Below are 25,355 nucleotides of genomic sequence, written 5' to 3'. Positions count from 1 at the left end.
ATGGCACAAATTTGCTATAGTTCATCTGGCAACCGATGCGAGTTCTTCGGTCATTTCTTGTCACTGCCGTGCTTTGCTTATCGTTAAGGAGACAATCTCAACCACTTTTTTGTAAACATGCAAAAAATCACGTATATCAATTTAATGAGTTAAATTCGAGAATTATCTTCAACTTACTTCTTTTCAAGGTTATTGTAAAATTAAACTTCATCTTGTGATCATTCTTAATAATACACAAATAATTTTTGGTTTACCTCTTGATTTTCAGGCAATAAAAAAATTTCAAACAATGACATCTTCAATAAATTCATCTTAATTCAGTGTTATCTGTGTCATATTCCTTATTTTGTGTTATTTTCAACTAGAAAACATTTTGTGAGTTCATCTTAAAGAATGTAAATTACATAATGTTTGAATATGTTAACAAATTATTTGCAAAATTCATCAAAAGAAGTAAAAGATTAACACACTTAAGTCAACAACGATTAGATATCCAGACAGCGACAGATATTGGATTTTCGTCTTTGTTTTAATTTATAAGAGCCAAAATCCAACAGAAATCTAAAAAGAAGCTTTCAAATCGTTGTCTGCAGCAGAGGCATCTTGCTTGTTGTATAATTTGACATGAACTTGAAAATGAAGTACTCTTGCCTGATTTTGTTGGTCTTCACATTTTCTGCATCACACGGAGCAGTTGACTTTGGGTTTGCTGGCGATATTTTAACATCAACTGGTAATATTTTAAAAAGTGTAATCAGTAAATCTCTAAAATTAAATCAGAGTCCAGATGATTTTTTCGAAGAATTCAAAAATATCTTGATCGGCTATCCTTTCGAACCAGTAAGTTAATGAAATAATTTTTGGATGAAGTTTTTAAGAGATTTTTTTCCAACAGGGATTTATGTTTGTAAGCACATTGTGTAAGTAAACATTTATATCTTTTTTTCATGGAAATTTCGCGCTTAAGATGAATTAAATTGATTGTATTTCAGGCTCAATAGTAGTTTCAGAGGAAAATATAAAACCACGTATAAGACCCAGCATTGAAAAAATGAACTATGTCCTTAAAACCAAAGATAGAAATATTTCCGTGCCGTTAAATGATCCTGTCGAATTGTGGTCGCTTGACGATTTCAATCGTGATTGGCCAACGGTAATTATGGTTACCGGATGGACAACGAATATTTCCGAAGGAACAGCCGCTGACTCAATATATGACGCATATGAGTGTCGGGGCAATGTTAATTTTGTGGTATTATTATTATTTTGGTTATTTTTAATATTGATATTTTCATCTAATTTTGTTGGTTTCACCATTTTTGCCATTGTGCACAGCTTATTGATACAGGTTAGATATCTGTTCTCTTTCATTTACTTCGAAATTGCGAAATCGATTAATTATTTCTCATTCAACAGCGGGTTTTGTTGATACCATATATTCATGGGCCGCCTTTAACACGGAGGAAATTGGAAATATTCTTGCTGATTCTTTGGCGATTTTGACAGAGTCAGAGTATGACATGGAAAACATCACATTAATCGGTAGGTTGGAACAATCTAAATTTGGTGAAATGACTTAATTTTCGTATGAAATATATAGATGAGTCATTTGAGATAACACGTTCATACTTTATTTCTAAATAGAAAATTTGAATTTTGCGCATGTTATCTTTTTGTTAATTACTTAACCAAATATTAGTTCTAAAGCTAATCTCAGATTAAAATACCGTTCGACAAACTGAGTTTGTTGTCTGAGACGTTATGTAACTTAATAATAAAAGCTGAACAAATAATGATTTTTTCATAATTTCACGCAATGTCACTAGGTCATTCATTGGGAGCGCAAAGTAAGCAAAAACAAACAAATTTTCTCTGGATTTTTGAGATAAAATTAACAATCAATAAATTACAGTTTGTGGTTCGGCTGGCAGAAATTTTTACAACAAAACAAACAAATTATTGCCCAAAATCATTGGACTAGACCCGGCCAACCCTTGCTTTGATATGGGTGAAAGCTTAACAGGTCAGAATTTTTTATTGCATATTTTTAATTTTAATAACATGTGCTTCACTTAAAAAGTATGCAAGAGCAAGTAACAAAAAATACATAATTATAATATTGCACTTTTAGGGTTGTATCGTGGCGATGCTGATTTTGTGATAGTTTTGCACTCAAATCCTGGAATTTTTGGCAAGGCAGATCCCTTGGGTAATATTTTTTCATTGGAAGACAAATCCAGAATGCACAATTAAATAGAACCTAATGTAATAAATGGTTAATTTACTTCAAAGGTGACATTGACTTTTATGTGAATGGATTGAGACCAAAAGCACCGGGTTGCTTTACGATTACATGTTCGCATGGCCGGGCGGTCGAATATTACGCTGAATCAGTCTATCCTGGGAACGAACATAATTTTATGGCAGTCAAATGTAACTCGTTGTCCGCACTTGAGCAAAACTCTTGTAAAGGAATTCCAATTCCGATGGGTTACGCGACTCCAACCAATGTGAAAGGAAATTACTTCTTGAAAGTCAACAAAAAGAGCCCATACGGTAAAAATTCAACCAAAAATTTCGTACCAATTTGCCAGGTTTTCAATGATTCAATGTCATACAACTGATTTAAGAATGGATGAATAAAAAAACATCGTGATACATGTAATTTGCTGTATTAACAACGGTTTCATATAATTTGAGATGAAAATAAAGACGAAGAATAACTCAAACTCAGACTGTTTAATTTACAATATTCTTTAATTCATATATTACGGAATTGTTTATGCATAATAGTCGAGTCTTTGCCATAATTTATTCCAAAAATAAATATGGAGAGATGCAATTCTTCTATTTAATTGGAATGTTAAACAATTCAAATAATTCTCATTTTGCAAATTGTAGCACATTAAATATCATTTCTAGTGAATTGAAATTCTTGATTTTTCCATTTGAAAATCATTAGATCACTAATTTGCAAAGTAAAATGCAAATTCAATTGTATGCATACAAATCATATTTATTATAGACCTGTCAAAGATTTCTTATACGACTGTAAATTTTAGCGAAGAACAAAAAAAATCCGACCGATATCTGGCCGATTTCATATGAGAGTATTGTAGTTGTACATAATTTCTTTAGGTGCAACATTGAACTTGACCATCGCATAATCATTCTTGATTTAATGACCTATTCATATTTATCAAAGTAAAAAAACACAAGATAAAAAAAATGTCGTAGAAAACATAGTGTTTTTTGTAAAAAAAAACAAATCCACAACACATGTACGTACGTCCTTAATGAATTAATGATAATGTTTACGTATATTTTACAGTGTACTGTTTTTTCCATCAACTAGAGAGATGATATTGCACGCAATCTTACTGTATCTAATGCATACTGTTCGTTTAAATCGGGCTGTTTTTTAGACTGACTCAACTACTTGATTATAATCAAAAAGTAGTATTTATTTCTCATTGTCTCTTGCTTAAACATTATGCAAAATTCTCACGCAAATAAATTAACAAGCGGCGAACGACAACAACTGCAATCGGCCGCACGGCGACGTGTTTAGATTTAAAAAAAAATTAGATACTATGACTCAGATAAACATTACAAATTCTCCATACAAAAATCGATGATTTTAAGAAATTCCGACAGTTTGCTTTAAATCGTCGATTAAGAAACAAGTTGCATAGTGCCTTTCAAGTTAAGCGATTTTTTGTGTTTCCGAATAAAATGAAGTACATTTTGCTGTTATTACTGGTGTTTAAGTTTTACACAACAACCGAAACATTGGATTTGTCCGATGTGGGGAAATCAGCGGTTGATGTGGCCAAAGGTGTCATTGATAAAATTCCGGATTCCATTCCAAAGCCAGAGGATTTATTTCAAGCTGGCAAAAATCTCATAGCCGGCTATCCATTCCAACAAGTAATTCGTACATAAATAACTCTTACATACACTTTTTTTTATACGCGTCAAAGCTTTTAACTTAAAAAAAAAACTCTTTTTCCGGTTCGAATAGGTTTTCTCGGCTATCAACACATTTTGTGAGTGAACTTGAGTGCGACATTTGTTGTGAATTCAATATAATCGACCATTTATTGCTATAGGTTCGGCAGCGCTGTCGGCCAAAAGTGTACAACCACGTTCGATGCCAAATATTGGGAACATGAGCTATGTTCTGAAAACGAAAAATAAAAACATTTCCGTACCGCTGGATTCACCGGAAGAACTATGGAAACTGAAGGAATTCAACCCAAAACTGCCACTCGTGATGGTTATAACGGGATGGACAACGAACTTTAACGATACCGAGAATCCCACACTTGATAAAATTTACGACGCATATCGGTGCCGAGGAAATGTTAACTTTGTGGTATAGTTGAAATGGATACATTTGAGAGTGAATTCATTTTAATTGAATTTTTTTCTTCTTTTTTTCTCTCGCTTTTGAATGTATTTCGATTAGACTGTTGACACAGGTTAGTTTTCTTTTCTGTTTTGTTGCCAACAAAATAAATATTTGATTTTTAATCAAACAGCTGGGTTCGTTGATACGTTGTATAGTTGGTCGGCCTTTAACACTGAGGAAATCGGAAATGTTATTGCTAATTCGTTGAAACATTTGATACTGACTTATCCCATTGAAAAAATACACCTTATCGGCAAGTATAAAAAAATGCACAGCTTCCGCTCTAACGGAACACAAACAATACTCATTTTTTTCTCGTGATTTCAAACAATTACTGTGTTTTCCTATACTCAAAGAAAACTTTCGCTCTTTCTCTCTCCCTTTCTCAATGTTGTTTTGATTTGTGTAGGCCACAGTCTTGGAGCTCATAGTAAGCGAATTTTCAGTATTTATTATGATTTTTATTGCGAATTCAGACGTATAAAATGCGTTTAAATTCTTTTTTTTAAATAGTTGCTGGTTCGGCTGGTAGAAATTTGAATTACAAAACGAACAAGCTCATTCCTCGAATAACTGGTTTAGGTATTGTCAGTTTTGCCTTAAATGGACCGATTCATTTTGATTTATAATGAGTGTTTTTGTAATAATTAGATCCGGCAAATCCATGCTTCAATCCCGGTGAAAATTTGACGGGTTTAGCTCGAGGCGATGCCGATTTTGTCGATGTAATACACACAAATGCAGGTAAGAGATTTCGAAGAATATTTCATTTTCTTGAACATAACAATTTGATGGTGTATATAATTTTTTTTTTCGGGGACGAAGGCGCTTTGGGTAGACGGGATCCTCTAGGTAAAACTATTTTGTTTCATTTTATGTCTTATATGACGCAATAAAATTTGATGATCTAGAAAATGGCATATTAAATCTTTCATGGTTCATGAATATTTCTCTTTCTTTTGCTTTTGTTTGAAGGTGACATTGACTTCTTTCCGAATGGTAAGAAAATTAATTTCATTGAACAGTAGAGAGAGATATCCATATTAATGCATTTCACAGGTGTTCAACCACTTCCACCGGGTTGTTTGTCAATCAGTTGCGCGCATCAAAGAGCACCAGAGTTCTATGCTGAGTCAGTATACCCCGGTAATGAATTCAACTTTATGGCAGTCAAATGTGGATCATTATCCGCATTAAATGGAAAATATTGTCCAGGAAAGCCGATTCCAATGTGAGTGATGTATATTTCAGAGAAAAAATTCTCCGAAAAATAATAAATCGTTTTGTTCATATCTTTTTAGGGGCTACGCAACTCCGTTGAATATAAAAGGAAACTACTTTTTAAAAACAAACGAAGAAAGCCCGTACGGTTTAAATGCGACGAAAGATTTTAAACCGGTTTGCAACGCATGACTAACCGACAATTACAGTAATGACTCGACAAATTCACCAAAGGCCAATGGAAGTGGTACGATGATTTACAGTTTGAGCAAAATCACTCAAATTCTAATACTTTTACTGATTTCCATTATTATCAAATGAACAAAAACCCATTGTTTGTGTTTTCATGCGAATTTTGTTCATTTTAAAAAATCATATACGTCTTTGGATCAAATAAATACAAAAGAAATTCGTGCGTCATGAAAATTGGTGGAATTACCGAGTCAATACTGTAATTGGTGTTCAAAAAAATATGTAATATAAAAACTGCATTTTGATTTTTGATTTGAATTGTTAAACGATTTCAATAAATTCGCCATATTTCACTTTAATAAAGATAATTCACATTGGTATAACTAGATTGAAAACAATAATCTTTCATTTGAGAAAAAAACATGTAATTAAATTCATGAGATACTAAATAACAATGTCGTGATTTAACTTGAAATGCAAGCGATCTCGTTTTACGTAATAAAAAACCTTGCCATTGAAAGTGCACTTCGTTCTATAAATGTTCATTGATTGAGTGAATCATAGCATCGATTCTGTAATTCGAGCACAAGATTTGAAATTCAAGTGGAATTCATGTTTGGTCGCACATTTTCCCATAAGTGTGTGAAGTAGAACAAATGTACATCTTGTAGATAAATGTGAACGCATCTGCTTGAACGACATATGATCATGGGGTCCAATTAAATTTTTTTAATGAGTCGAACGTTATACGCACTTGTTTCCGGGTGGAATTTTTTTTTCTTCATAAAATGAAAAATATATTGGAAAATTCCATTCGAATATCGATAACATGGGCGAAATTAAATTTTGCCAATATAAACGCAATTTGCACAAAATTTCGATGACAAATCTACTTTGTTGCCGAGACAGTGTTGATCACGGAACGAAACTTCGCTATTTCATTTATTCCGAAAAGAATTCATTTTTTTTGTTCGTTTCCAATTGAAAGCGTTTGCGTGACCCGTCGCCGTTGTGTTCACTATTCATCTCTGGGCAATGTTCCAGTGGCAATTGATTTTAATTAGTGTTCCGAGAAAGAAAAATATAGTTACACAGAAAAGATGCGATTTTTCGCTTATTTAACAGTACTTTTGTTTATATCGCATGACGGATATTGTGTGGAATTTCACATGAGCGATGTATTTAGTGTTTTAACGCATGCAACAGTTGGTGCATTGGAATCCATACCACGTTCAATTCCGAGCCCATCAAAATTTTTCGAGCTCAGCAAAAATGTGCTCATCGGATTTCCATATGAAATCGCATATGCGTTGATAAATGACTTTTGTATGAATTCAATCAATTTATTTTAAAATATCTATAAACATACAAATGGGTTTCGTCTTTTTTTAGGCTCTGCTGCGCTCAATTCAAACTCAGTGTTTGTAAAGGCAAAATTCACCCCGAAAATCGAATCGATGTCATTTATTTTACGAACTAAAGACGCCCATATATCAATTCCAATTAATAATCCGAACGCGTTGTGGAATCACACGGAATTCAATTCAAGCAATCCATTAACGATATTTGTAACCGGCTGGAAGACAAACTTAAAACACGATGTATCAACGGCTCAAGATACTATGTCCGCTGCGTATTTGTGTCGAGGCAACGTCAATTTTGTGGTAAAAACTTTAAACATTTTCAATGCACGTAGTGTGTGTACGCCTGATTTTTGATCGCAAAAACATATATTTCTTTCTATTCCAATACGTCAGACCCTTGATACAGGTTTGATTTCTCAAAATTAATGTCGAACAATTTCTCGATTCGTAACAAATCAAATGGAACGTGTTCATTTCTTTATTGCACAGCTGCTTACATTGATACGTTATATAGTTGGAGCGCCTTCAACACCGAAACCATTGGTGAATGTTTAAGTAATGCGTTACAGAGTTTGATTACGAGATATCCGCTCGAGAAAATTCACCTCATCGGCCACTCTTTGGGAGCGCAAATTTGGTAAATATTTTCCATTTTGGGAATCAACTTTTTCAGGGTTTTTTTTTAAATGGAAATGTAAATCCGTACAGTGGTGCTGCCGGTAGACATTTTACAACAAATACAAAACGTTGGATCCCACGAATAACTGGCTTAGGTATTACCCAAAATAGCTCTGAAATATTACATTACAATATTTCATATATTATAGAATACAGTGCTATTGTAATCATTAGATCCGGCTAATCCATGTTTCAACAACGGTGAAGCTTTAAGCGGTTTATTCCGTGGCGATGCCCAGTATGTTGATGTTATACACACAAATCCAGGTTTTGTTTGAAGTTTTAAAATAATTGATGAAAAAAAAAACTTTACACACATACTCTGCATACTTGTCAATAGGTTGTTTGGGAAAGCGAGAAGCGGTTGGTGATGCTGATTTTTATTGTAATGGTATGTCACCGCTGCAACCGGGTTCGTTTGATGTTTCATCGAGTCATAGCCGCGCCTGGCAATATTATGCCGAATCAGTATATCCTGGCCAGGAAAGCAATTTTTTGGCAAAAGAATGTACATCGATGCAAGCTTTTGAGACAAACTGTTGCCATGGGCCGTGGATTTCAATGGGTTATGCCACACCCACTCATGTGAAAGGAAAGTATTTTTTAAAAACCCACTCGAAAAGTCCGTACGGTGAAAATTCTAGAAAATATTATCAACCCGTTTGTGTCAATTAGAACATACACACAAGCATTAACGTTACAATGCCAGTGAATAGGTTTTTTTTCTTCATCTGAGTATTAAAAAGCAGAATTTATTGCGTGGAAAAACTTTCCGGATCGATAACGGTAATGAGTTTAACGCCTTTTAGGCTCTTAATAAAGTGTGATAAGAAAGCGTTAGGAATGTAAATGTTTGACTTTTCTTTGACTTCTCTGTGCATTTGTGAAAATGTCATCGATGAGAATAATCGAGGTAAGAAATAAGTGAACTTTTGTTGCTGTTGCAGGTGATTTTTTTTCCACTTAATTTTGTTGGAAGGTTGTTTTGCAACACAGTTACTCGCTTCGAAAAATGTCACGTTGAATATTAGGTAATTATAGAGTGGCTGTGATATTTTCATCGTGAAAAGATATAACACACTATAAGACTTTGAATCCACTTATCGTTGTCGAGATGTATATCACGTCATTTTTCTCGTGCGTTCGGCAGTCGTCGACGACTATGAAATTGCTATTCCATACATAAAATGCTCAATATATAAATTGTTCAATGAGAATATAATGCATAAATGCGAAAGAACAGTGGCGGTAGAAATTGCTAGACAGCATCATACTATTGAATCATTTTAAATACCATAGTGATAAAGTGCGTCATTACAGTGACACCTGAATGTATTTTTGAGTTTAATACGGAACGATGATTGCGACAAGAGAGAGAGAGAGAGAGAGAGAGAGAGAGAGAGAATTCTGAAGGGAAACGTGTTTGAATGTTTCGCATTTGAAGCTCTATATGATTTGATACGTTTACCCGTCTTATACAAGATTATTCTGACGAAAGCGAGCACTTCATTTTTGGACCGAGTTTTCCGTTCGAAACTCTTCGATAAGCTGCAAAGATTGGATTGGAAAATGATGATGATGGAAAAGTTGTTTTTTTTTTCCTTTTTCACTCTCTCTTCGATGAAAACTTAAACAATGTTCGAATATGAGAAAAACAGTATAACTATATTATGTGCAAATATGAACCTGTTGAAGAAGACGAACGACAAAGATTAACTGTAGAGTTTGTTATCTTATTTTTTTATTTTATGTCGATGGGACATACTCCAAAAGTGCAGCTAAAACTTTCAATTTAGTCACTAATATGAAAGCCACAGAGCCAAAGGCAAGCTGTTACATATTAAATTTTCAAGAACATCGATTCCATCATCGTTGCTCCGAATGTTCCCTTCTCCCTCGTTCGCATTCTTTCTATATGTATATTTTTCACTGGCGAACCAGATTAACTGACATCAACTCTACATATGGCTTCAAGTTATTTGAAAACTTTATTTATATGTGCACGGGTATGCCAGAGGAAAATGGATGGCACTGCCACTGTGAAACGACGCCAAAAAGAATAAACAAAGAAATTAAGAGTCTGCAAAAGTTTTATTTTTATCTATGCACGATTAACATTCAAATTGGGGACAGATCCAATTGCATGATGCTTCCCTACGCAATTTTATTTCTTGATATTATTTCCTCTCTTTGCATCTTCTCTCGTCCTTTCACCATTTCACTTGTCTTGATTTCAACTCAATTTTCATTTGGAGAAGAAGAAGAAAAAAAAAACAAGTTTCAATGACACATTTCGCATGAAATGTGCCAATCTTTTCCAAACTGAATCCATTTCTGTCGCATTTATGTATTATGAAAAAAAATTGCTAAAAATATCAACGAAATTTGCTACAAGTTTGCGTCCATTTTTAGATTCCATCACCTTCGTATAATGCATCCCATTCAGCATTCGACACCAAGCAACACATTGAATCGCAAATGAATGAGGGCATCCTATAATCATCGTACCTCTTGTCACTCCAATACGTATACGATACAGCAATCTTTTGAACCGTCATTTTTCTTGGATTTTCATCTGACGTTGATTTTTCCCTTCTTCGAAACCCATTTACAACACCATGTGGACGAAAGAATTTGCAAACAATTTTCATGTTTTTCTCTTTCGAAAGACAATAAAAATGAAATGTTTGTACATGAATTCCAGTGTCCTCATAAAATGTATCTGAATCCACAATCACCATCATGTTGATTCTATAATTTCGTTAACATATTTTTACTGAGGATATTTTTTGGTTTGTATATTGTATGGACTTTTCTCGCTTTGTTTATGTTTTCTGTTTGTTTTTTTTTTTTTGCATTTTTTTGTGCATGTATATTTCATCCGCTTGTAGTGTGGATGCAGCGCAGTGATTGTAATCCATTTCAATTATGGTGAAAGTTTTATGCTGACAAACCGTCAAACGCGAATTTTGATAAGTTGAAATGAACATTTTATGTTTCATATTATGTGTTAACGGCGACTAAAATTAAATCTGTCTGTTCCATTCATGTGTTTAAGCTTTCGTGTATTATTTATTGCCCCTTTGTGACCAAATGACAACAATATCAAGTGCAAACCTACATATGTTTTGCCACACACACACATATCTGTTTTTGCCCCCAAAACAAGACTGAGGTCATTGTCGAATTCTTGGCACACAAACCTACGGCTCTATAGTCCATCGTCACCGGATTGTATGATTATTTCAAAACAAGTCCCATACTCTCTTCCTCTATGTATTATTTATTGCTGTGTGAATTGTATTCGTTACTGCGAACGTCTTTATGTGACGAGAATGCAATTACAAGCCCAAAATGTAATTTATATATCAATGCCTTCTACAGTGAAGGTATGATGTTTGCTTGCAGTCACCTTGCTCATATTTTATGCATAACCGCATTTACTGCGATGAGTTTCTCAGAAAATAAAATTGAGTTTTACTGAGGCACACAGTTTCTATGTATCAATTTTACTATTAAATTTTCCCATGGAAAATCATGATGTATTTCATTTTCTCCAATGGAAATGTGTAACTAAAACGTGATTACTTTTTGTGTTTTGTTGTTTGACTGGTAGATGTCAAAAGTTTTATCAATTTTATTGCATTGTATCTGTGTATTGCACTGTACATTGAATTGCTGGATTAAATTAACATTTGAAATGCAATTGCAAAAGAAAGACAAGTAGATGTTGTACTAATATTGATATCACAACCACGATAAGATAATCCATTAAATGTGAAAACTAGTGTAATATAGTTCAATCCAAACCGAAATGAGTTTGCTTCGGTTGCAATTGAAACAAAGTAGAGAGAAAATACATGCCGGAAACTGTATGTGATCTGTGATGCATGCATAATGCGTACTACAGAACAAGTGTGTGGCTTTGTTCGTTTTGATTTCATGCAACAAATCTTTCTCGATGGTATCTCTTGTTCTCGTTCGCTTTCGAAATCGAGGTCAAGAGCTTATTTCGTGAATTAAATATTATTATGTTATAAAGCCATTTGAATGTAGTTGGTTGTGCGAATGCAAGGTTTTGTGCTTGCACTGTTGAACATGTGATAACACATTTTCGTAAAACACACTAATTTATTAAACCACTTCAAACCACCATATGGGTGCTTGTGTGTATATTGAAAAACTAACGCTTGCAATATTGATAAATGTGTGCATATTGTTTGGTTGTCGTTTGTATTTGTGACTGTGTGATGTGTGCGTGTTATCAGTTTGACAAAATGTAATTCATAATTTGAAATGAAATTGCACGAATAAATTCTGAATCGCAAATTTTATCGCGTTTGAAACGGTCTTGCGTGCCAATTGTCCAATTGACAATTTCAGTGCGATTGATATAGATTCGATATTCATTGATTTTCGTTCAGACACGGCTTCGAGACCGCTGCAAACTTTGTCAAAAAATTCTATCATATGCAAATGTGGTGGGATTTTTTTTTTCACCAATTCTTTTTAATTAGATACGATTGACAGGTACAAATTGAAAATTTAATTAAAAATGTAACACAAATAAAACCTAATAATATTCGATTTGTTGATATCGCAACCGCAGCTGTATTATTGACGCTACAATGTAATTAAACACAACAAAGTGTTAATTAAAAACAATTCAATTTTGGTTTGTTCGCCTGTTTTCTCTCTGTCACTTTTGACTAAGTGACAAATTGCTCGTGTGAATTGTATTCATTTGATGGAATGTGGTGAGTTGCCCAAAAATTCGAAACATTTTAACATGAATAACTGTCAAAACAAAGAAGCAATCGATTCTATCCAGGTCATCCTCATATTCATCGTAAATACCAACAAAAAAAATCCCACAACCGAGAAGTTGTAATCTCTTCATAAATGGCGCAGTTTATGTCTCTTTTTACATTCCATATTGCCTGCTCAAGAAATGGTGCATGGCATTTTGTCGGATTGCCTTTTCCACCAGGCGAACGAAAGGGGAATGTGATGTGTCAATTTGGATAAAATGTAATACAACAATGTTTTGTGTGAATATTAAAAGAGCATACATGAGGGTATATGTGGTCGGATGTTTGTGTGCAGTGTGTGCAAAATTACAAAAGCCAAGAATGGTAACGGAAAGTGCACACCAGATAAATTCATCCATTGCTTAAGATACATTATATGGAATATGACACAAACAAAAGCACTAAAATACCTCAAATTTGAAAATTGGTTCATTCATCTTATGGTGTTGCGTTCATCGTGTGTGATTGGTGGTAGCCAATGTGTACTGGCACATTTTGATATATCAGTCGCTAGCACTTTACTTCAATCTAGTGCAGCAGTCTTACTTATTTATTGGAAAATATTTTTAACGTTATTACATGCCTAGGATGCGATAAGCATTTCTAAGTTCATGCACACACACACCACACATATTTGTTCGTAATAAATTGAATTCCGTGCTATTAAGATGATTTGCCAGATATTATACCACATACATTGTGTTTGCTCTTTTACCGCCATTTGTGTATGCAATTCAATTGGAATTTATTGCTTAGTACATGGTTTTTTTTAGCTCCATCTTATCCATTTCTCTCACTTTCTGCAGCTTTTTCAATCTATATGCTGAGACCGCTTTAAATTAAATATGTATGGTGCTGAAACGATCCATAAATCGTTTAATAATAATATAAAAAAACGACGACAAAATGTGAGGCAAAAAGAAAGCACGCTTTGCTACCACGGCACGAAAGCACATTCAAGCGACGGTCATGTCAATTGTTTTACGAGCATTGCACACATATTATATCGTTCCGATGAAGCCTAATACGCTAAATATCATCATCGATACATCTTCGTTCGAATATGACTTTTGCTAGGGAAACAACAACCATTAGCGAAACGTTGTCATAAAAAAAGCTCTACCACACACACACACACTCACCACATATTATATTGCCTTTGACCAATATGTGGAAAAATTGGTTATAGCTGCTTTTGCTGTTGCTGTTGTCGATAACATTTTGCAGGTGTCGCGTGCCTACATGTGATCAATGTGAACACTAATCAAATTTATTTGGATTTAATATATTGAAAGGTGCGACACATCCGTATACACATAAAGCCCATCTTCGCATTATAAAGGCCGGGTTTTATTTTCATTCTATTTTTTGTGTGTATTTTTTTTTTCGACAAACAAACAAACAAAGAAAAAAATACATTTCAACACTTTCGAAACACGAATAGAATGTGTGTGTGTGTGGTACACGTCATTGTTCCTAACAACAATTCCCATTTCCTTTTTTCTGCAAACTGTAAGATTCACTTGCGTTCTTTCTTCACTTCATTTTTCTTTGCTTTATCATTCTTGTCGCTATTTTAAGAATCCACAGAGAGTAGTCATGCAATGAGAGAGAGAGAGAAAAAAAACTTATATTCGATGAAAATTGAATGCAAATTTCCATTTCCATCGTAATAATAATGTCGTAAAGAATTCATGAGGCCTTTGGAATTTATTCAGCACAAAATTCTCTGGATAATACAAATAATAACAGCATTTTTCGTATCCGCCTTCTGTCATTGTTAGTTCAGTGTCTCGAACACACATACACGGACTGGATGATAGAGAAACAAACAATTTTTGCATTTATTCATTTTAATTTTCTTTCACTCATTGCGTGCACCGCTTTATGAATACATATCAAGAATAACGAAATATTTTCACAATGATTTTAACAAGCTCAACTCGATTTCTTTTTTCATCTGCAGAAAAAGGAACAATATTATAAAGTTGATAGAGAAAACACACAGTGCTTGGAAATGAGTGCCACATTCGATATGAAACTATGTGTTTTTTTTTCTACAAAGTCATTGAAAATAATGAACAATTATTTGCATCGCATCGCAGGACATCATAACATTTCCCAAAGGTTTTTTCCTTTTTAATTGGAAAGAAGCGAAGCGCGTTCGTTATAGTAATCAGCCCTTTGTTCAACGGTGAAGGTTTCGCTTTACTTTTTTTTTATTTGGTTTTCTAATAGCGTAAACGTCATGACATTCTCTTCGAATAAATCATTTTGTCCAATTATTGTTTCGAATTTGAGAGACGTGTAATTAATTAATGTGATGGCACTGGTGATGGACGCTCATATATACATTCTGAGAAAACATTGTGTAAAAATTTTCCTATGAATAGGGAACCGTAGTTTGCTAATTACAATATTTTACGATTGAATGTGAGGGGAGGTGGCCAAAGGAATCGGACATATATTCATATTTCGACATTCGAAGTGATTATGAAATATATCATTTGCTACAATAAAACCCACAACGAAACTGTCGTACATCCAAAGAAGGACTTCATAACCATTAAAATGATTCGAGTTCATGCATAAATCATGTTATTATATATAAATTCAAAGAACGCATTTTTAATGGGCCATCTGATTGGCAAACACAATATTCTAGTTTGGTCGTGATAAAAATGAATCGTTCGCTGGTGACCTCGTTGGCACAGAAAATTGACTATAATAATAAAGCGCAAATTTCCATTGGGGGTTTGAGGCATTGCAGACCTTGTTTTAAAGTTTCAGCATCGATTCGATCTCACAAACGAAAAAAAAAATTGCTTGTGCGAACTTTTCGTGAGAGGAGCAAAAAAAAATTTAAGAAACAAAATTAGTTTTTCTTGCTCTAGAGTATAGCAGCGACCTTCGTAATAATTTAATTTTTTTAAGACTGTTAATTAGGCAGATGAATTTCATGAAAAACAACAAACTCCTGCGAGGATTTACGGAACTTAAATTGGGTAATAATGTGAAATTTTGTTTGAAATTTATGAGTCTGTACAGTTTTCGAATTGGATCCGATTTTCATTGGATTTTAACCGGATTTAGTGATATTATTAGATGGTGATAAATGATAGAATTGATTTCGCGTTGAAGCTTTATCGAAATTAATCCAATTTACGCGCAATTTCTTTGCCGTAAAGCGAATTAAGGTGAAAATGCTCATCTTCTTTTGGTTACTACCGACGAAGATGTAGTGGCTCATTAAAAATGAAGCACTTTATAATCGTTCAAATATGTGGATTTGTTATTAAACCAAATGGAAAATGATTATTTGTTATTACTTACCCTTCGCATAACACGTAATGAGAATGATGAGGTTTTCATGATGGTCTGCTTGAATGTCCTTCTTTTAGCGTCTGTCTGTCCCCTTTTATTGAAATGCGATCCGTATTCTTTATGATAATTGCTGTATACATGAATGGGACACAACGAGTGGGTGGGTTTGAAATTGAAATGGAAAATATAAGCATTTTTCAAAATTTAAAAATAAATTCCTATGAAATGTTGTTTTCTTACGAAACGAACATCAAAATCAATATGGATATATATATAGATTTTCATCACGTTGGATGTTTTCACAATTATATGTCTTTGCTCTCTTAATTCCGTTCAAGAATTATGCGCGCGCTGTGTCAATAGAACGAAGTTTTGCAAAGTATGTGCAAAATGAAAAATGGGGTTGAAGCATTATTTCACAGATATCAACCAATTTATAATGCATATTTATGACGATCCATTAGCAACTTTGCCAAAGTTCTTACTCATCAGTGTATTTTGTTCTCATTTTAACTCTGAAATTTGTTCAATTTGCTGTTAACATTTTAATGGTTTGATGAAGTGAAATATGTATTCCAAACAAAGACTCCGTTTGCCAGTTAACGGATGAATTATTTGTATTTACTTTGTACCATACCAAAAGTAACTACAAATTCTGAATAATTGACACACAAAAGCATCCATCTTTCGTTTGACTCGACGTTCAGTTTGAAACGAATGAGCTGAGTAATTGAGATGTTGAAGTAAGCAAAACGATGCACTTCATGAAAACAATGGCAAATAAGTGAAACACAAACGATGCCCCGTGGTGTATTTTATCAAAATTGTGTGGAACAGTTAAAGTCCCAATAGTCTAGACAAATGAAGCTTCTTATTTCAATATCCAATTTATGACTAAACATAGCTGAATGTTACATAATAATTCAATTGTACAAAGTATTGCTTGCAACATACCAAAAAAGCCGAATACCAAACAAGCGATTTCGACGCGAATGACAGCATAAGCATCAAATTGATTGGCGTTATGGCTGAATAAAAAATTGCTGCAATTTGTATGAATGAGTGTTGAAGGATAATGTCACATTCAAATTACAGAACTATTAGGATATACTGTGCGACTCCGATTATAATCCTTGAACAGTTGTTGGTCTCTTGTGTAAGAGAATTAATGGTTTTGATGATGTGCCGGTTTTGCACTTGTTGCTTCATCGAATTGCTCTCTTTCCTGCCATTTTCAGGCTGCGCAATTTCATGATGGCAATTTTATATTGCCTTGATCGGCTAGTGTGTGTGTGTGTGCTTGTGATTAGATATGAAAAGAAAGGAGAAAGAAAATGGAAATTCTTGTATGGTCTTCCGTGTGACATGAGTTATGAAAATATTCATTTGTCTAGCATGCCAAGTGATGTGTTTCGCAGTGATAAATTCACCGAATTAGATTGACTACTCTCGCACGCACTCCGTGCGACGGAAATGAGAAGAATTTAACGCGCTTAGTGCGCAAAAAGAAGAAAAAAATGTCATCGCTACGTGACACACACACACAAACATACAATAAAAACTGGGGATCTTGCGATTTTTCTCGCACTGGAAGAGGTGGAACATAAAAAAAGCTCAACTAGAATAATATCGACAACGTCGACGAACAGCACCAAAGAACAACACACAACCGGAGTTCGAACAAATGCGGTTTATGAATGCAATTTGCGTTGCCTAGGTCATTGGATGAAACGAAAATTTATGCGCAAACGAAGCGTTTGACCTTACATATTGTAGTCAACGTGTAAATGATAATACCACACATAGAGACAATGGAAAGAAAAAGAAGCAACCATTTACACATACATTGCCCAATGGAAAATAGATTACATTTCGTGATTAAAATTTTTCGTCCGTTGAATGTGTTGCTTCATGCAAATAGAAACGGATCGAATTCAATGGTAATTTATTCCCATGCGAATAAAAATTCAATATACCGATTTTCGTGCATTGCATAGAATTTTGTGCGGCAGACCAACCAGTCTTGACTCTACATAATCGCTGTAATACATAAAAAGTTCGATGAAAGGTGTGTAGAAGGACAAACATGTACAAATGATTTTATGATGATTTTCGGTATTGTTTTTGCACAATTGACAATCGGCTTCGATTCGATAATCATATTATGTCTGTGTATATTCACAATCTTGGCATGTCATTCAATAGGCATGTTATTCATTTTTATTCAATTCATCTTAATGCTTAGTAATCAAAGTACGTAATTATGATAAAGAAACGGTTCGCTGCAAAATCAAGGTCATTTCGTCTAAGAGAACTTTATTTCTCGCAGTAAAGCTTGATGAACTTGCTGGCAAAAGTCGAGATTGAAATCAAGGAGAAGCCAATGGAAATCACAAAATAAAGAGAAAATTATGACAAAAGCCACCAAGCAAAATACGCATTTTGCGAAGAAAAGAAATATTTTCGATGTGAATGAAACGTAATTACCGGAGAAAAGAGCATCGGGTTTTATTGTGTTTCAACAAAATATCCATTTTACTTTCAACTTTAATCAAAAACTCTTTGTATTTCTGCTTTAATATATTCTTTCAATAGAATTGAAAGTAATGGAAGTAGAATAATGTTTAATCGCTTTCTACCTTCAAAAAGAAGTATAAATACATACATTTTCATGATTTGTTTTCAGCGAAAAGTCTCTTTTCGATAGTAATGAAGCGCATCGCGGATTCACAGAAATACTTCGGAATGGCGTATTTCTTCGAATAAAATTATTATCGTAATAAAAGTGCTGGTGTCTCCTGAGACAGAGAATAGCAGATAGAATGCACCACGTTAAGGTTGGGAGGAGTGCGGGGTAAGAGCAAACATTGTATGAGTGTAGCAGAATGTTAAAAAATCGCATTGAAGCAAATGGTTTTTCAACACCAAAAATGAACATTACTTCATGTTTTTTCAAGGAAATCAACTGCTTTTTTCTTTTTTCTTCTCTGGTAGAAAAAACTGCTTTTTTCCTTTCGTTCTCTGGTAAAAAAGGAAAATGGTTTTTTTGTCTGATTGTTGGATATTTTCAATTTACTTGAACATTGAAAACGAAGTTAAGAGTTCTGTGATGGATTTAACTTTTTCAACTTGTAACCGAAACTGAAACCTTCGTTTGTCTCAATAGACGCTATCACACACAAATGCACCTAAAATACGACGGGTGCTTTCTTATCATTATCGAAAGGGACGCTCGTAAAATACAACATTTCTCGAATGAAACATCATTTGATTGAAACTGAATGAATCCATACAAATAAACACAAAATTTCAAATAAATTCGCTCGATAAATTTTCTTTGCAAAAATGTTTACAAATTACCACTGAAATGTAACAGAATCATAGATCCTATGCTAATTTCCATGAAAAGTTGTAAAACAATATTAATTAAATGGAAAACGGATACAGTTGAATACATAGTCATGAAGCCGTTTAATTTGACGGAACATGAAACCAAAATGAAGACAAATAAAAGAGAAACACAACATAATTGCCAGTTAAATATTTTTTTTTTTAACGAATTTTACACAAATTAAATTAGCCACAAAATATTGTAATTTGAATTTTTATCTAATATAAAATAACAGTCACAAGCACACAAATTCCATTAAATAAGATAATAACATACTTTGATGAGAATCAGCTCTGTGCTCTTTGTGGCTGCACTTTAAAAAATTGAATAAACTTTAATGTCTTTTTTTATTTGTTTGAACTTTTCGATTTTGATAAGGGGAACAACTGGATTGGATGAGACGGCTCTGGGTTGTGTGTCGAAACGAGATATGGTGGAATAGAATATAATTTCGGTGAATGTGATAAATTCGTGTGTGAATCGTCACAGTCGAGGGCGGCAACTGAAAGAAAGCAACAGTGGAAAAGTTCTATATACCGTATTTGAGCCAGCACAAATGAAAAGCAGCTGAGAAAGCAGCAGCAGTGGCGACGGCGGCAGCAACGGCATACAAAAAAAGCACAATTCAATTGTATGTGATCGAAGAGACCGCTTCAAACATGTATATATATGCGTTCCATCCGATACACGCACACAAAATTCACTCTGGCGTGAATTGCGTATGATTCGCAATGCTGCCATTGATTTCAACAATACAAATGTACTTGTGGCTACACAGAGTTACAAATGTTTCGCATTTAATTGCATTCTGTGGCAGAAAACATGGTTCAGACCATATAATCAGTTTCGTCAAATGGCACAAAAGTGAAAAACATAAACCTTACATTGTCTACAGATTTCTGACTTTATCTCTCTAAATAACGGCCTTGTTTATTTCAAACTTAAACCAAATGGATAATCTGTTTTCATTTTAGCCACTCGCATTAAACAAAGTTGACACAACCACAATGGGAAACCAAAAATGTGTGCGTGTGTCTCATTCAATGGTAATGGTCTTGTTTGGTTCGTTCGGAATATGTGCAAACTTAAGTCGATATTATGTACAGAAAAGACGACAGATTTATTACGATTTTTGCTTCGATAAGCCCTCATATTTGTCTGGAATTTGGTTCACACATATACGCAAAACCAGTGGGTTGTATATCGCTTTCAAATAGCTTTTAGTCTATGTGTGATAGAAGATCTCTGACGATGACCGCTTCAAGCTTTCACTTCCACATCATCGCTGATAACCTTGTAAGCGATTTCATTTTTTCCAGTTTGGAAAGCTTTTTTAATGAAATGCAACAGACAGTAGTGCAACAAATGAGAATTTCCCATTTGTAAGCGCAAGCGCAACCATTCACATTCGACAGACACAATCATATATAAGTTGGTTCACACGAAACACCGATGACAGCCTTTATATATAGTATAAACATTTCGCATTTCAGATGAAATAGTACAACAAAAATGTCATTGTGATAAGTCGATTTTCATTTGTGTTTACAGTATTTTATTGTCATTAAGAGAGCTGTGTTTAAGCTCGCAGAGATGAATAAAAAAAATAGAGAGACCAAGAACACTGTCCATGGAATCGACATTGACACGTACATTAATTGCTGCCTCGAGTTGAAGTGAATCAAAGTGCCTCGAATCAATTCAGTGACGACGACAGCAGCCATGGTGCTGCATTTAATTTGACACATAAAAAGTGAGACAACATGATCAAAATAAAGAGAATTTTGTAGATAGATCCCTGTCACCTTCGGACCCGCAATCACATACCAAAGCTGGCTGAATGTGATGCTTACTCTCTGCATTGGTATCATTCATGCATGCATGGTCGAATTTACTTCAAATATTACCGAAAATTACGCAGAAACCAGCGAAAATACGGATAATACTAAAATTGCTTTTTTCACACGCACAAACACACACATGAGCGCAAACACTGAATTTCAAATAATGGAATTTTTCATGACGGCAACAAAAAGAGAATTAAAAGGTTTTTTTTTTTTTTTTTTGTTAATTTTGTTGTTGTTTGGTATTCGCGCTAGATCCTACCGAACACACGAAGCATATGTAATCCATGCGATTTGTACAAATTGCAAGCCGGGGCTTTGCTGTGTACGTGATGATAAATAATTGAACTCTATTCGATGGGCTTCGACAAGCAAACAAATTCCAAGTTTTTAGCTTTTTTCGTTGAAATCACGTTAAAACTCCTTACTTCATTCTCTCGCTATATTTTTCGATCTCATCACAAAAGAGTGTGCGTCGTTACCATCTGTCTGATAGAAGTATAATTTGAAGTGCGTTGATTACTTTGGTTTGTGTTTGCCAATGTTGTTTAGCATAACGCATCATCAAACTCATATGTGAATGCTACAGAATCAATGTGAAATTTCTACTAGCAACACAGTAAAATTGAACTTTATTCATACAAAAGTTTCTGGTTTCATCTATTTTGCTTGTGTCACAATTTGGACGATATAACTGCTTGGTTTTTCAATCCAGGGGAAGTGTGTGTGATTTTTTTAAATCTGTGATGCGAGAATGCCTCAATTCACCAGGTCAGTTTTATTTTAATAAGTTACAAGTAGATGTGTCACATTCATTCTTGAGCATTCACGTAAAAGATGTATATATTCGTATAATTTCACACTTGCCACACATTTTCATTATCGCCCATGTTCACACATTGTCTGTAATTATCGACTTTACCGGTTTCAATAATTATACGAAAATACGAAAGTAATCAATATTTATTGCTTTTCAGGACAATTACTGCGGAGCGCACTCATTCGTAAATGAAGATGATGTCGATGATAAAATCGAGAACCATTCATGGAAATAAATAAAATGTTTTGTGAACAATGCACGTTCAGATATAACATTTCGATGTCGCCTTGCTCTCATTTTTTTTCTCCGTAAATATATCGGTCTCGACTCGAACAATATGACACTTAATGTTTGCTTTTTGTGGACTATTGTCGTTAGAACAATAATTTAATGTGTTTTGCTTGCAAATTTGTCACATACACTTACCACACACATATATTGTGAATTAGATCGAATAGGTAAACAATGTGTCGCATTTCGATTTCGCTTCGAGAGACAATGACGACATTTTTTCATATCATATTACGCGTTCTAATGTTAATCTTATACCAAGTGCTCTTTTATCTATGATTCAGTTCATGCTGCCCCATGTACAACTTGAAACTTCCTTTCAGCAGCTTCAAAAGGTAACTTCCAAGCGCCCGCAAAGCGCTATAGCATGATAAGATGATAAATGGACAAATAAAAAGTTTACACTTGAAGACATGGCAAAAAGGAGCAATAAAAATATTGAGAGCAAATACATAAAATTTTACGCGAAGAACAATATATATGAAAAAAATGTTGAGTGCATCAACGCTTTTAATCCGAATAATTAGGGAAAGAGAATCCTATTCTAACACGATTCTGCCATTAAATCATTTTTCGGACACTTATAGTAAACAAAGTATGTGAGTAAAGCAGAGCCAAGAGACAAACGAGAAGAAAAAACCAATCCGCAATGTTGGTTTTATTGAGCCGCAAAATGGAAAAATATTGGTTTATCGGCAACCGCAAGATATGTGCTTGTTGTTCAAACTTATTTCAAAGCAATTTGTTGTTATAAATACTCGCTGTGAATGCTGTAAATGAAAAAGGAACGAAAAAACCGCCACCACATAAACTGTGAGAGTATCGAAAGAATAAGCTTAAATGGGTCGAAAAGGTGTGATGTAGCTTCTACATTTCTCATGATTTTATTGCACGTATAAATGATAGTGGCCGCATTCGGAGGGAGGATGGTGAAAAACCACCAAATGTAATATGTTTGCAGATAGAAAATGGATTTGCTTATCTGCAAATCGCGGTCTTGTGTCTACCATTCGCTGCGGTGAAAATATCATCATGTGTGTGTATGCATGTGGTTGAAATAAATAGCATACACCACACGCAGTTCAAGAGGTAGATTATTTCAGAACATTTTACTCTCGGTACACCTATCGTTGAAACAATTTCTTTGCCAGAGATAAATCTGTTTGGAGCATTAACATTTTTCACAAAACGCGAAGAAACGCAATGTTTGTTACAGTTTTGAGAAGATTTGCACGTATGTGAGTCAAGGCCAAACTATGAAAAATACTATCAAGAGAGAAGCGAAATTCAATGAAGACAACATAAATTATTATCTGTCGGAGGATTTATTCCGTGGATTTATTTTCAACATCGATTCTCTTTTATCTTTTTTTGCAGGAAAAAATCTGCGATTAATATATGGGAACAGCGATACAATAGTTGAACTGTTTAAAATTCATGTCGCTACTCACTGCTGCTAGTTTAAAAACCACACGGAAATTTTATCTGTAAAAAAATCATGGCATTCTTAACCTTTGAATACAAATTATTACCAAATTCAGTGGCATTCTCAAAAATCCAGCTATTTATTGTAGCACACTTAATTCATCGCACATTCCTTTCGTTACTCATTTATATGGACACAAAATTGTGCTCAATTTGCAATGCAACTTCCGCGTATTGACTTAAATCAATGATTGAAATATAGCAAAGTGTTCGTCAATATTAATATTTTTTGAAGAAAATTCACATGATTTATTATTTAAGAATCGGATCTTTTTTTTATAGTTCAAAATTCGATATTCAGATTTCTTTTCATTAAATTCATAAAATGTACGGAATGATAGTATATTACGATACAATCGGTCTGTATTCAAATTCGATTCTACCACACCACGAACGTACTCTCAAAACTGCCACTACGCTGGTTTTTTTTCGTTGAGTTTTCATTTGAGATCTTTTTAGTCTTTGTCTTCTCTATATAGTTTTTATACTTAAATCTTCGAAAAATCCCAAATCCAAGGAAAGAATATAATACTTTTCTATTTTTTCTTTTCAAAAATCGTTTGAACTCATTTCCAGAAAATTCTACAAAATTCGTTGTGATAAGACATACTCTGTGCTTATGTCGATTTCGTAGTCAAACGACCTGTCAAAGCCTCAGCTGTGTACACATCCATAGAAGGGGGCACGTAAATAATAACAAAGAGAGCGAGAACACAGGCAAAGAAGTGTTGGTAAGCATAAAATTCTGCATTCAATAGCCAGACATAAAACCAAAAATACACTATTCAGCGAATAAAGTAAAGTGTTTTATTACATCTTTCGATTGAAAACGGTGAGTCCAAATTTATAAAAATTATTCAATTTTTTTCGTAATCGAATGACGAATTGTTGTTGCAATTTGTTTGCTTTGCACAAGGGCACCAAAAGAAATATATCTGTTTTTCCCAAGTTCTTTTGGTTTGATTCGACGACATATTGTATTCATATATCAGCAACAACAAGAACATTCTCGATTCTTTGTTCGTGTCATGCATTTTTGTTCGCTTTATATCCCGTTTCAGTTGAGCAATTATTCAACGCACGCAAATATTGATAGGATAAAACAAGCCCATAAAAATACAAATTTTTAATTGGTAACAATAAAATATTTACCACTCGCATAAGAAAATGAGGCGCAAAAACCCAAAATTAATTCATTTTTTAAGAGCGTAAAAACCTCTTTCACAACGACCGTTGTATTTTTCCATTCGTTTGTCTCTCATTTCTCTTTTATTCCTATTTTTATCTAACATGTTTCAAATGAGAGCGATATTATTTACAATGTGTGCACCATCGCGTTTATTTATTATTTTTGGATTCTGTTGTCGAAGGTGTGTGTGGTGTGCTACATTTATCGCGAATTTCAGTTCGTTGCCCATTTAATGGAAATGAAAATGTCAACAAAATAAGATTTATCGGAAGTTCAACGATTAAAAACCGCATGATTTTCATAATATTCGCACCAAGATTATAACTATGGC

General features: G+C 34.0%; 4 protein-coding genes and 1 long non-coding RNA gene across 7 annotated transcripts in view; 4 read left to right on the top strand and 1 right to left on the bottom strand.

Moving 5' to 3' along the window:
* The window catches only part of LOC116344128 (calmodulin-A-like), a 65,374-nt gene extending 45,489 nt beyond the window's left edge, over positions 1-19,885 (bottom strand). For both annotated transcript variants that reach the window (XM_031772545.1, XM_031772546.1), the window contains exons 1-2: positions 19,672-19,885; positions 16,014-16,134 (exon numbers count right to left, since the gene is read on the bottom strand). In XM_031772545.1, coding sequence (XP_031628405.1) covers positions 16,014-16,052 — 39 coding nt within the window. In that variant the 5' untranslated portion in view covers positions 16,053-16,134; positions 19,672-19,885. The remainder of the gene's footprint in view (positions 1-16,013; positions 16,135-19,671) is intronic.
* On the top strand, positions 576-2,729 carry LOC116344124 (vitellogenin-1-like). The gene is made up of 9 exons (XM_031772537.1): positions 576-840; positions 896-920; positions 993-1,252; positions 1,336-1,348; positions 1,417-1,542; positions 1,827-1,847; positions 1,913-2,023; positions 2,132-2,209; positions 2,293-2,729. The coding sequence occupies exons 1-9, from the start codon at positions 625-627 to the stop codon at positions 2,622-2,624; spliced, it is 1,182 nt and encodes a 393-aa protein (XP_031628397.1). The 5' UTR covers positions 576-624; the 3' UTR covers positions 2,625-2,729.
* LOC116344127 (vitellogenin-2-like) lies at positions 3,640-6,215 on the top strand. Its single transcript, XM_031772540.1, has 12 exons — positions 3,640-3,930; positions 4,025-4,049; positions 4,113-4,378; positions 4,472-4,484; positions 4,545-4,667; positions 4,824-4,844; positions 4,928-4,996; positions 5,066-5,158; positions 5,240-5,266; positions 5,390-5,413; positions 5,474-5,645; positions 5,716-6,215. Exons 1-12 carry the CDS (start codon positions 3,736-3,738, stop codon positions 5,825-5,827), a joined length of 1,140 nt encoding a protein of 379 aa, XP_031628400.1. The 5' UTR covers positions 3,640-3,735; the 3' UTR covers positions 5,828-6,215.
* Positions 6,723-8,719, top strand: LOC116344126 (vitellogenin-1-like). Its single transcript, XM_031772539.1, has 7 exons — positions 6,723-7,153; positions 7,220-7,491; positions 7,585-7,597; positions 7,681-7,828; positions 7,900-7,964; positions 8,044-8,136; positions 8,210-8,719. The coding sequence occupies exons 1-7, from the start codon at positions 6,928-6,930 to the stop codon at positions 8,542-8,544; spliced, it is 1,152 nt and encodes a 383-aa protein (XP_031628399.1). The 5' UTR covers positions 6,723-6,927; the 3' UTR covers positions 8,545-8,719.
* Positions 19,886-20,888: 1,003 nt separating the features above from the next.
* LOC116344130 lies at positions 20,889-24,666 on the top strand. 2 transcript variants are annotated; one of them, XR_004201382.1, is made up of 3 exons: positions 20,889-21,148; positions 22,217-23,439; positions 24,412-24,666. It is a non-coding gene; the product is annotated as an uncharacterized LOC116344130 (long non-coding RNA). The 2 variants fall into 2 exon arrangements; XR_004201381.1 differs by lacking the exon at positions 20,889-21,148 and adding an exon at positions 21,673-22,010.
* The last annotated feature ends 689 nt before the right edge of the window (positions 24,667-25,355 follow it).

This window comes from Contarinia nasturtii, unplaced genomic scaffold (genome assembly GCF_009176525.2).
Source record: "Contarinia nasturtii isolate CC-2019 unplaced genomic scaffold, AAFC_CNas_1.1 Cnas_scaffold_1037, whole genome shotgun sequence".
NCBI classification, from domain to species: Eukaryota; Metazoa; Arthropoda; class Insecta; order Diptera; family Cecidomyiidae; genus Contarinia; species Contarinia nasturtii.
This window is presented reverse-complemented; position numbering and strand designations above follow the sequence as displayed.

Excerpts from the sequence above, each read along its gene's own strand:
- LOC116344124 (XM_031772537.1), top strand. The coding sequence starts at position 625 with ATGAACTTGAAAATGAAGTACTCTTGCCTGATTTTGTTGGTCTTCACA. Across the intron at positions 841-895 it reads TCGGCTATCCTTTCGAACCA|GGATTTATGTTTGTAAGCAC; the intron begins GTAAGTTAATGA and ends TTTTTCCAACAG. Across the intron at positions 1,848-1,912 it reads TCATTCATTGGGAGCGCAAA|TTTGTGGTTCGGCTGGCAGA; the intron begins GTAAGCAAAAAC and ends AATAAATTACAG.
- LOC116344126 (XM_031772539.1), top strand. The coding sequence starts at position 6,928 with ATGCGATTTTTCGCTTATTTAACAGTACTTTTGTTTATATCGCATGAC. Across the intron at positions 7,154-7,219 it reads TGCGTTGATAAATGACTTTT|GCTCTGCTGCGCTCAATTCA; the intron begins GTATGAATTCAA and ends GTCTTTTTTTAG. Across the intron at positions 8,137-8,209 it reads TGTTATACACACAAATCCAG|GTTGTTTGGGAAAGCGAGAA; the intron begins GTTTTGTTTGAA and ends ACTTGTCAATAG.
- LOC116344127 (XM_031772540.1), top strand. The coding sequence starts at position 3,736 with ATGAAGTACATTTTGCTGTTATTACTGGTGTTTAAGTTTTACACAACA. Across the intron at positions 4,668-4,823 it reads TGAAAAAATACACCTTATCG|GCCACAGTCTTGGAGCTCAT; the intron begins GCAAGTATAAAA and ends TGATTTGTGTAG. Across the intron at positions 5,267-5,389 it reads GGGTAGACGGGATCCTCTAG|GTGACATTGACTTCTTTCCG; the intron begins GTAAAACTATTT and ends TTTTGTTTGAAG.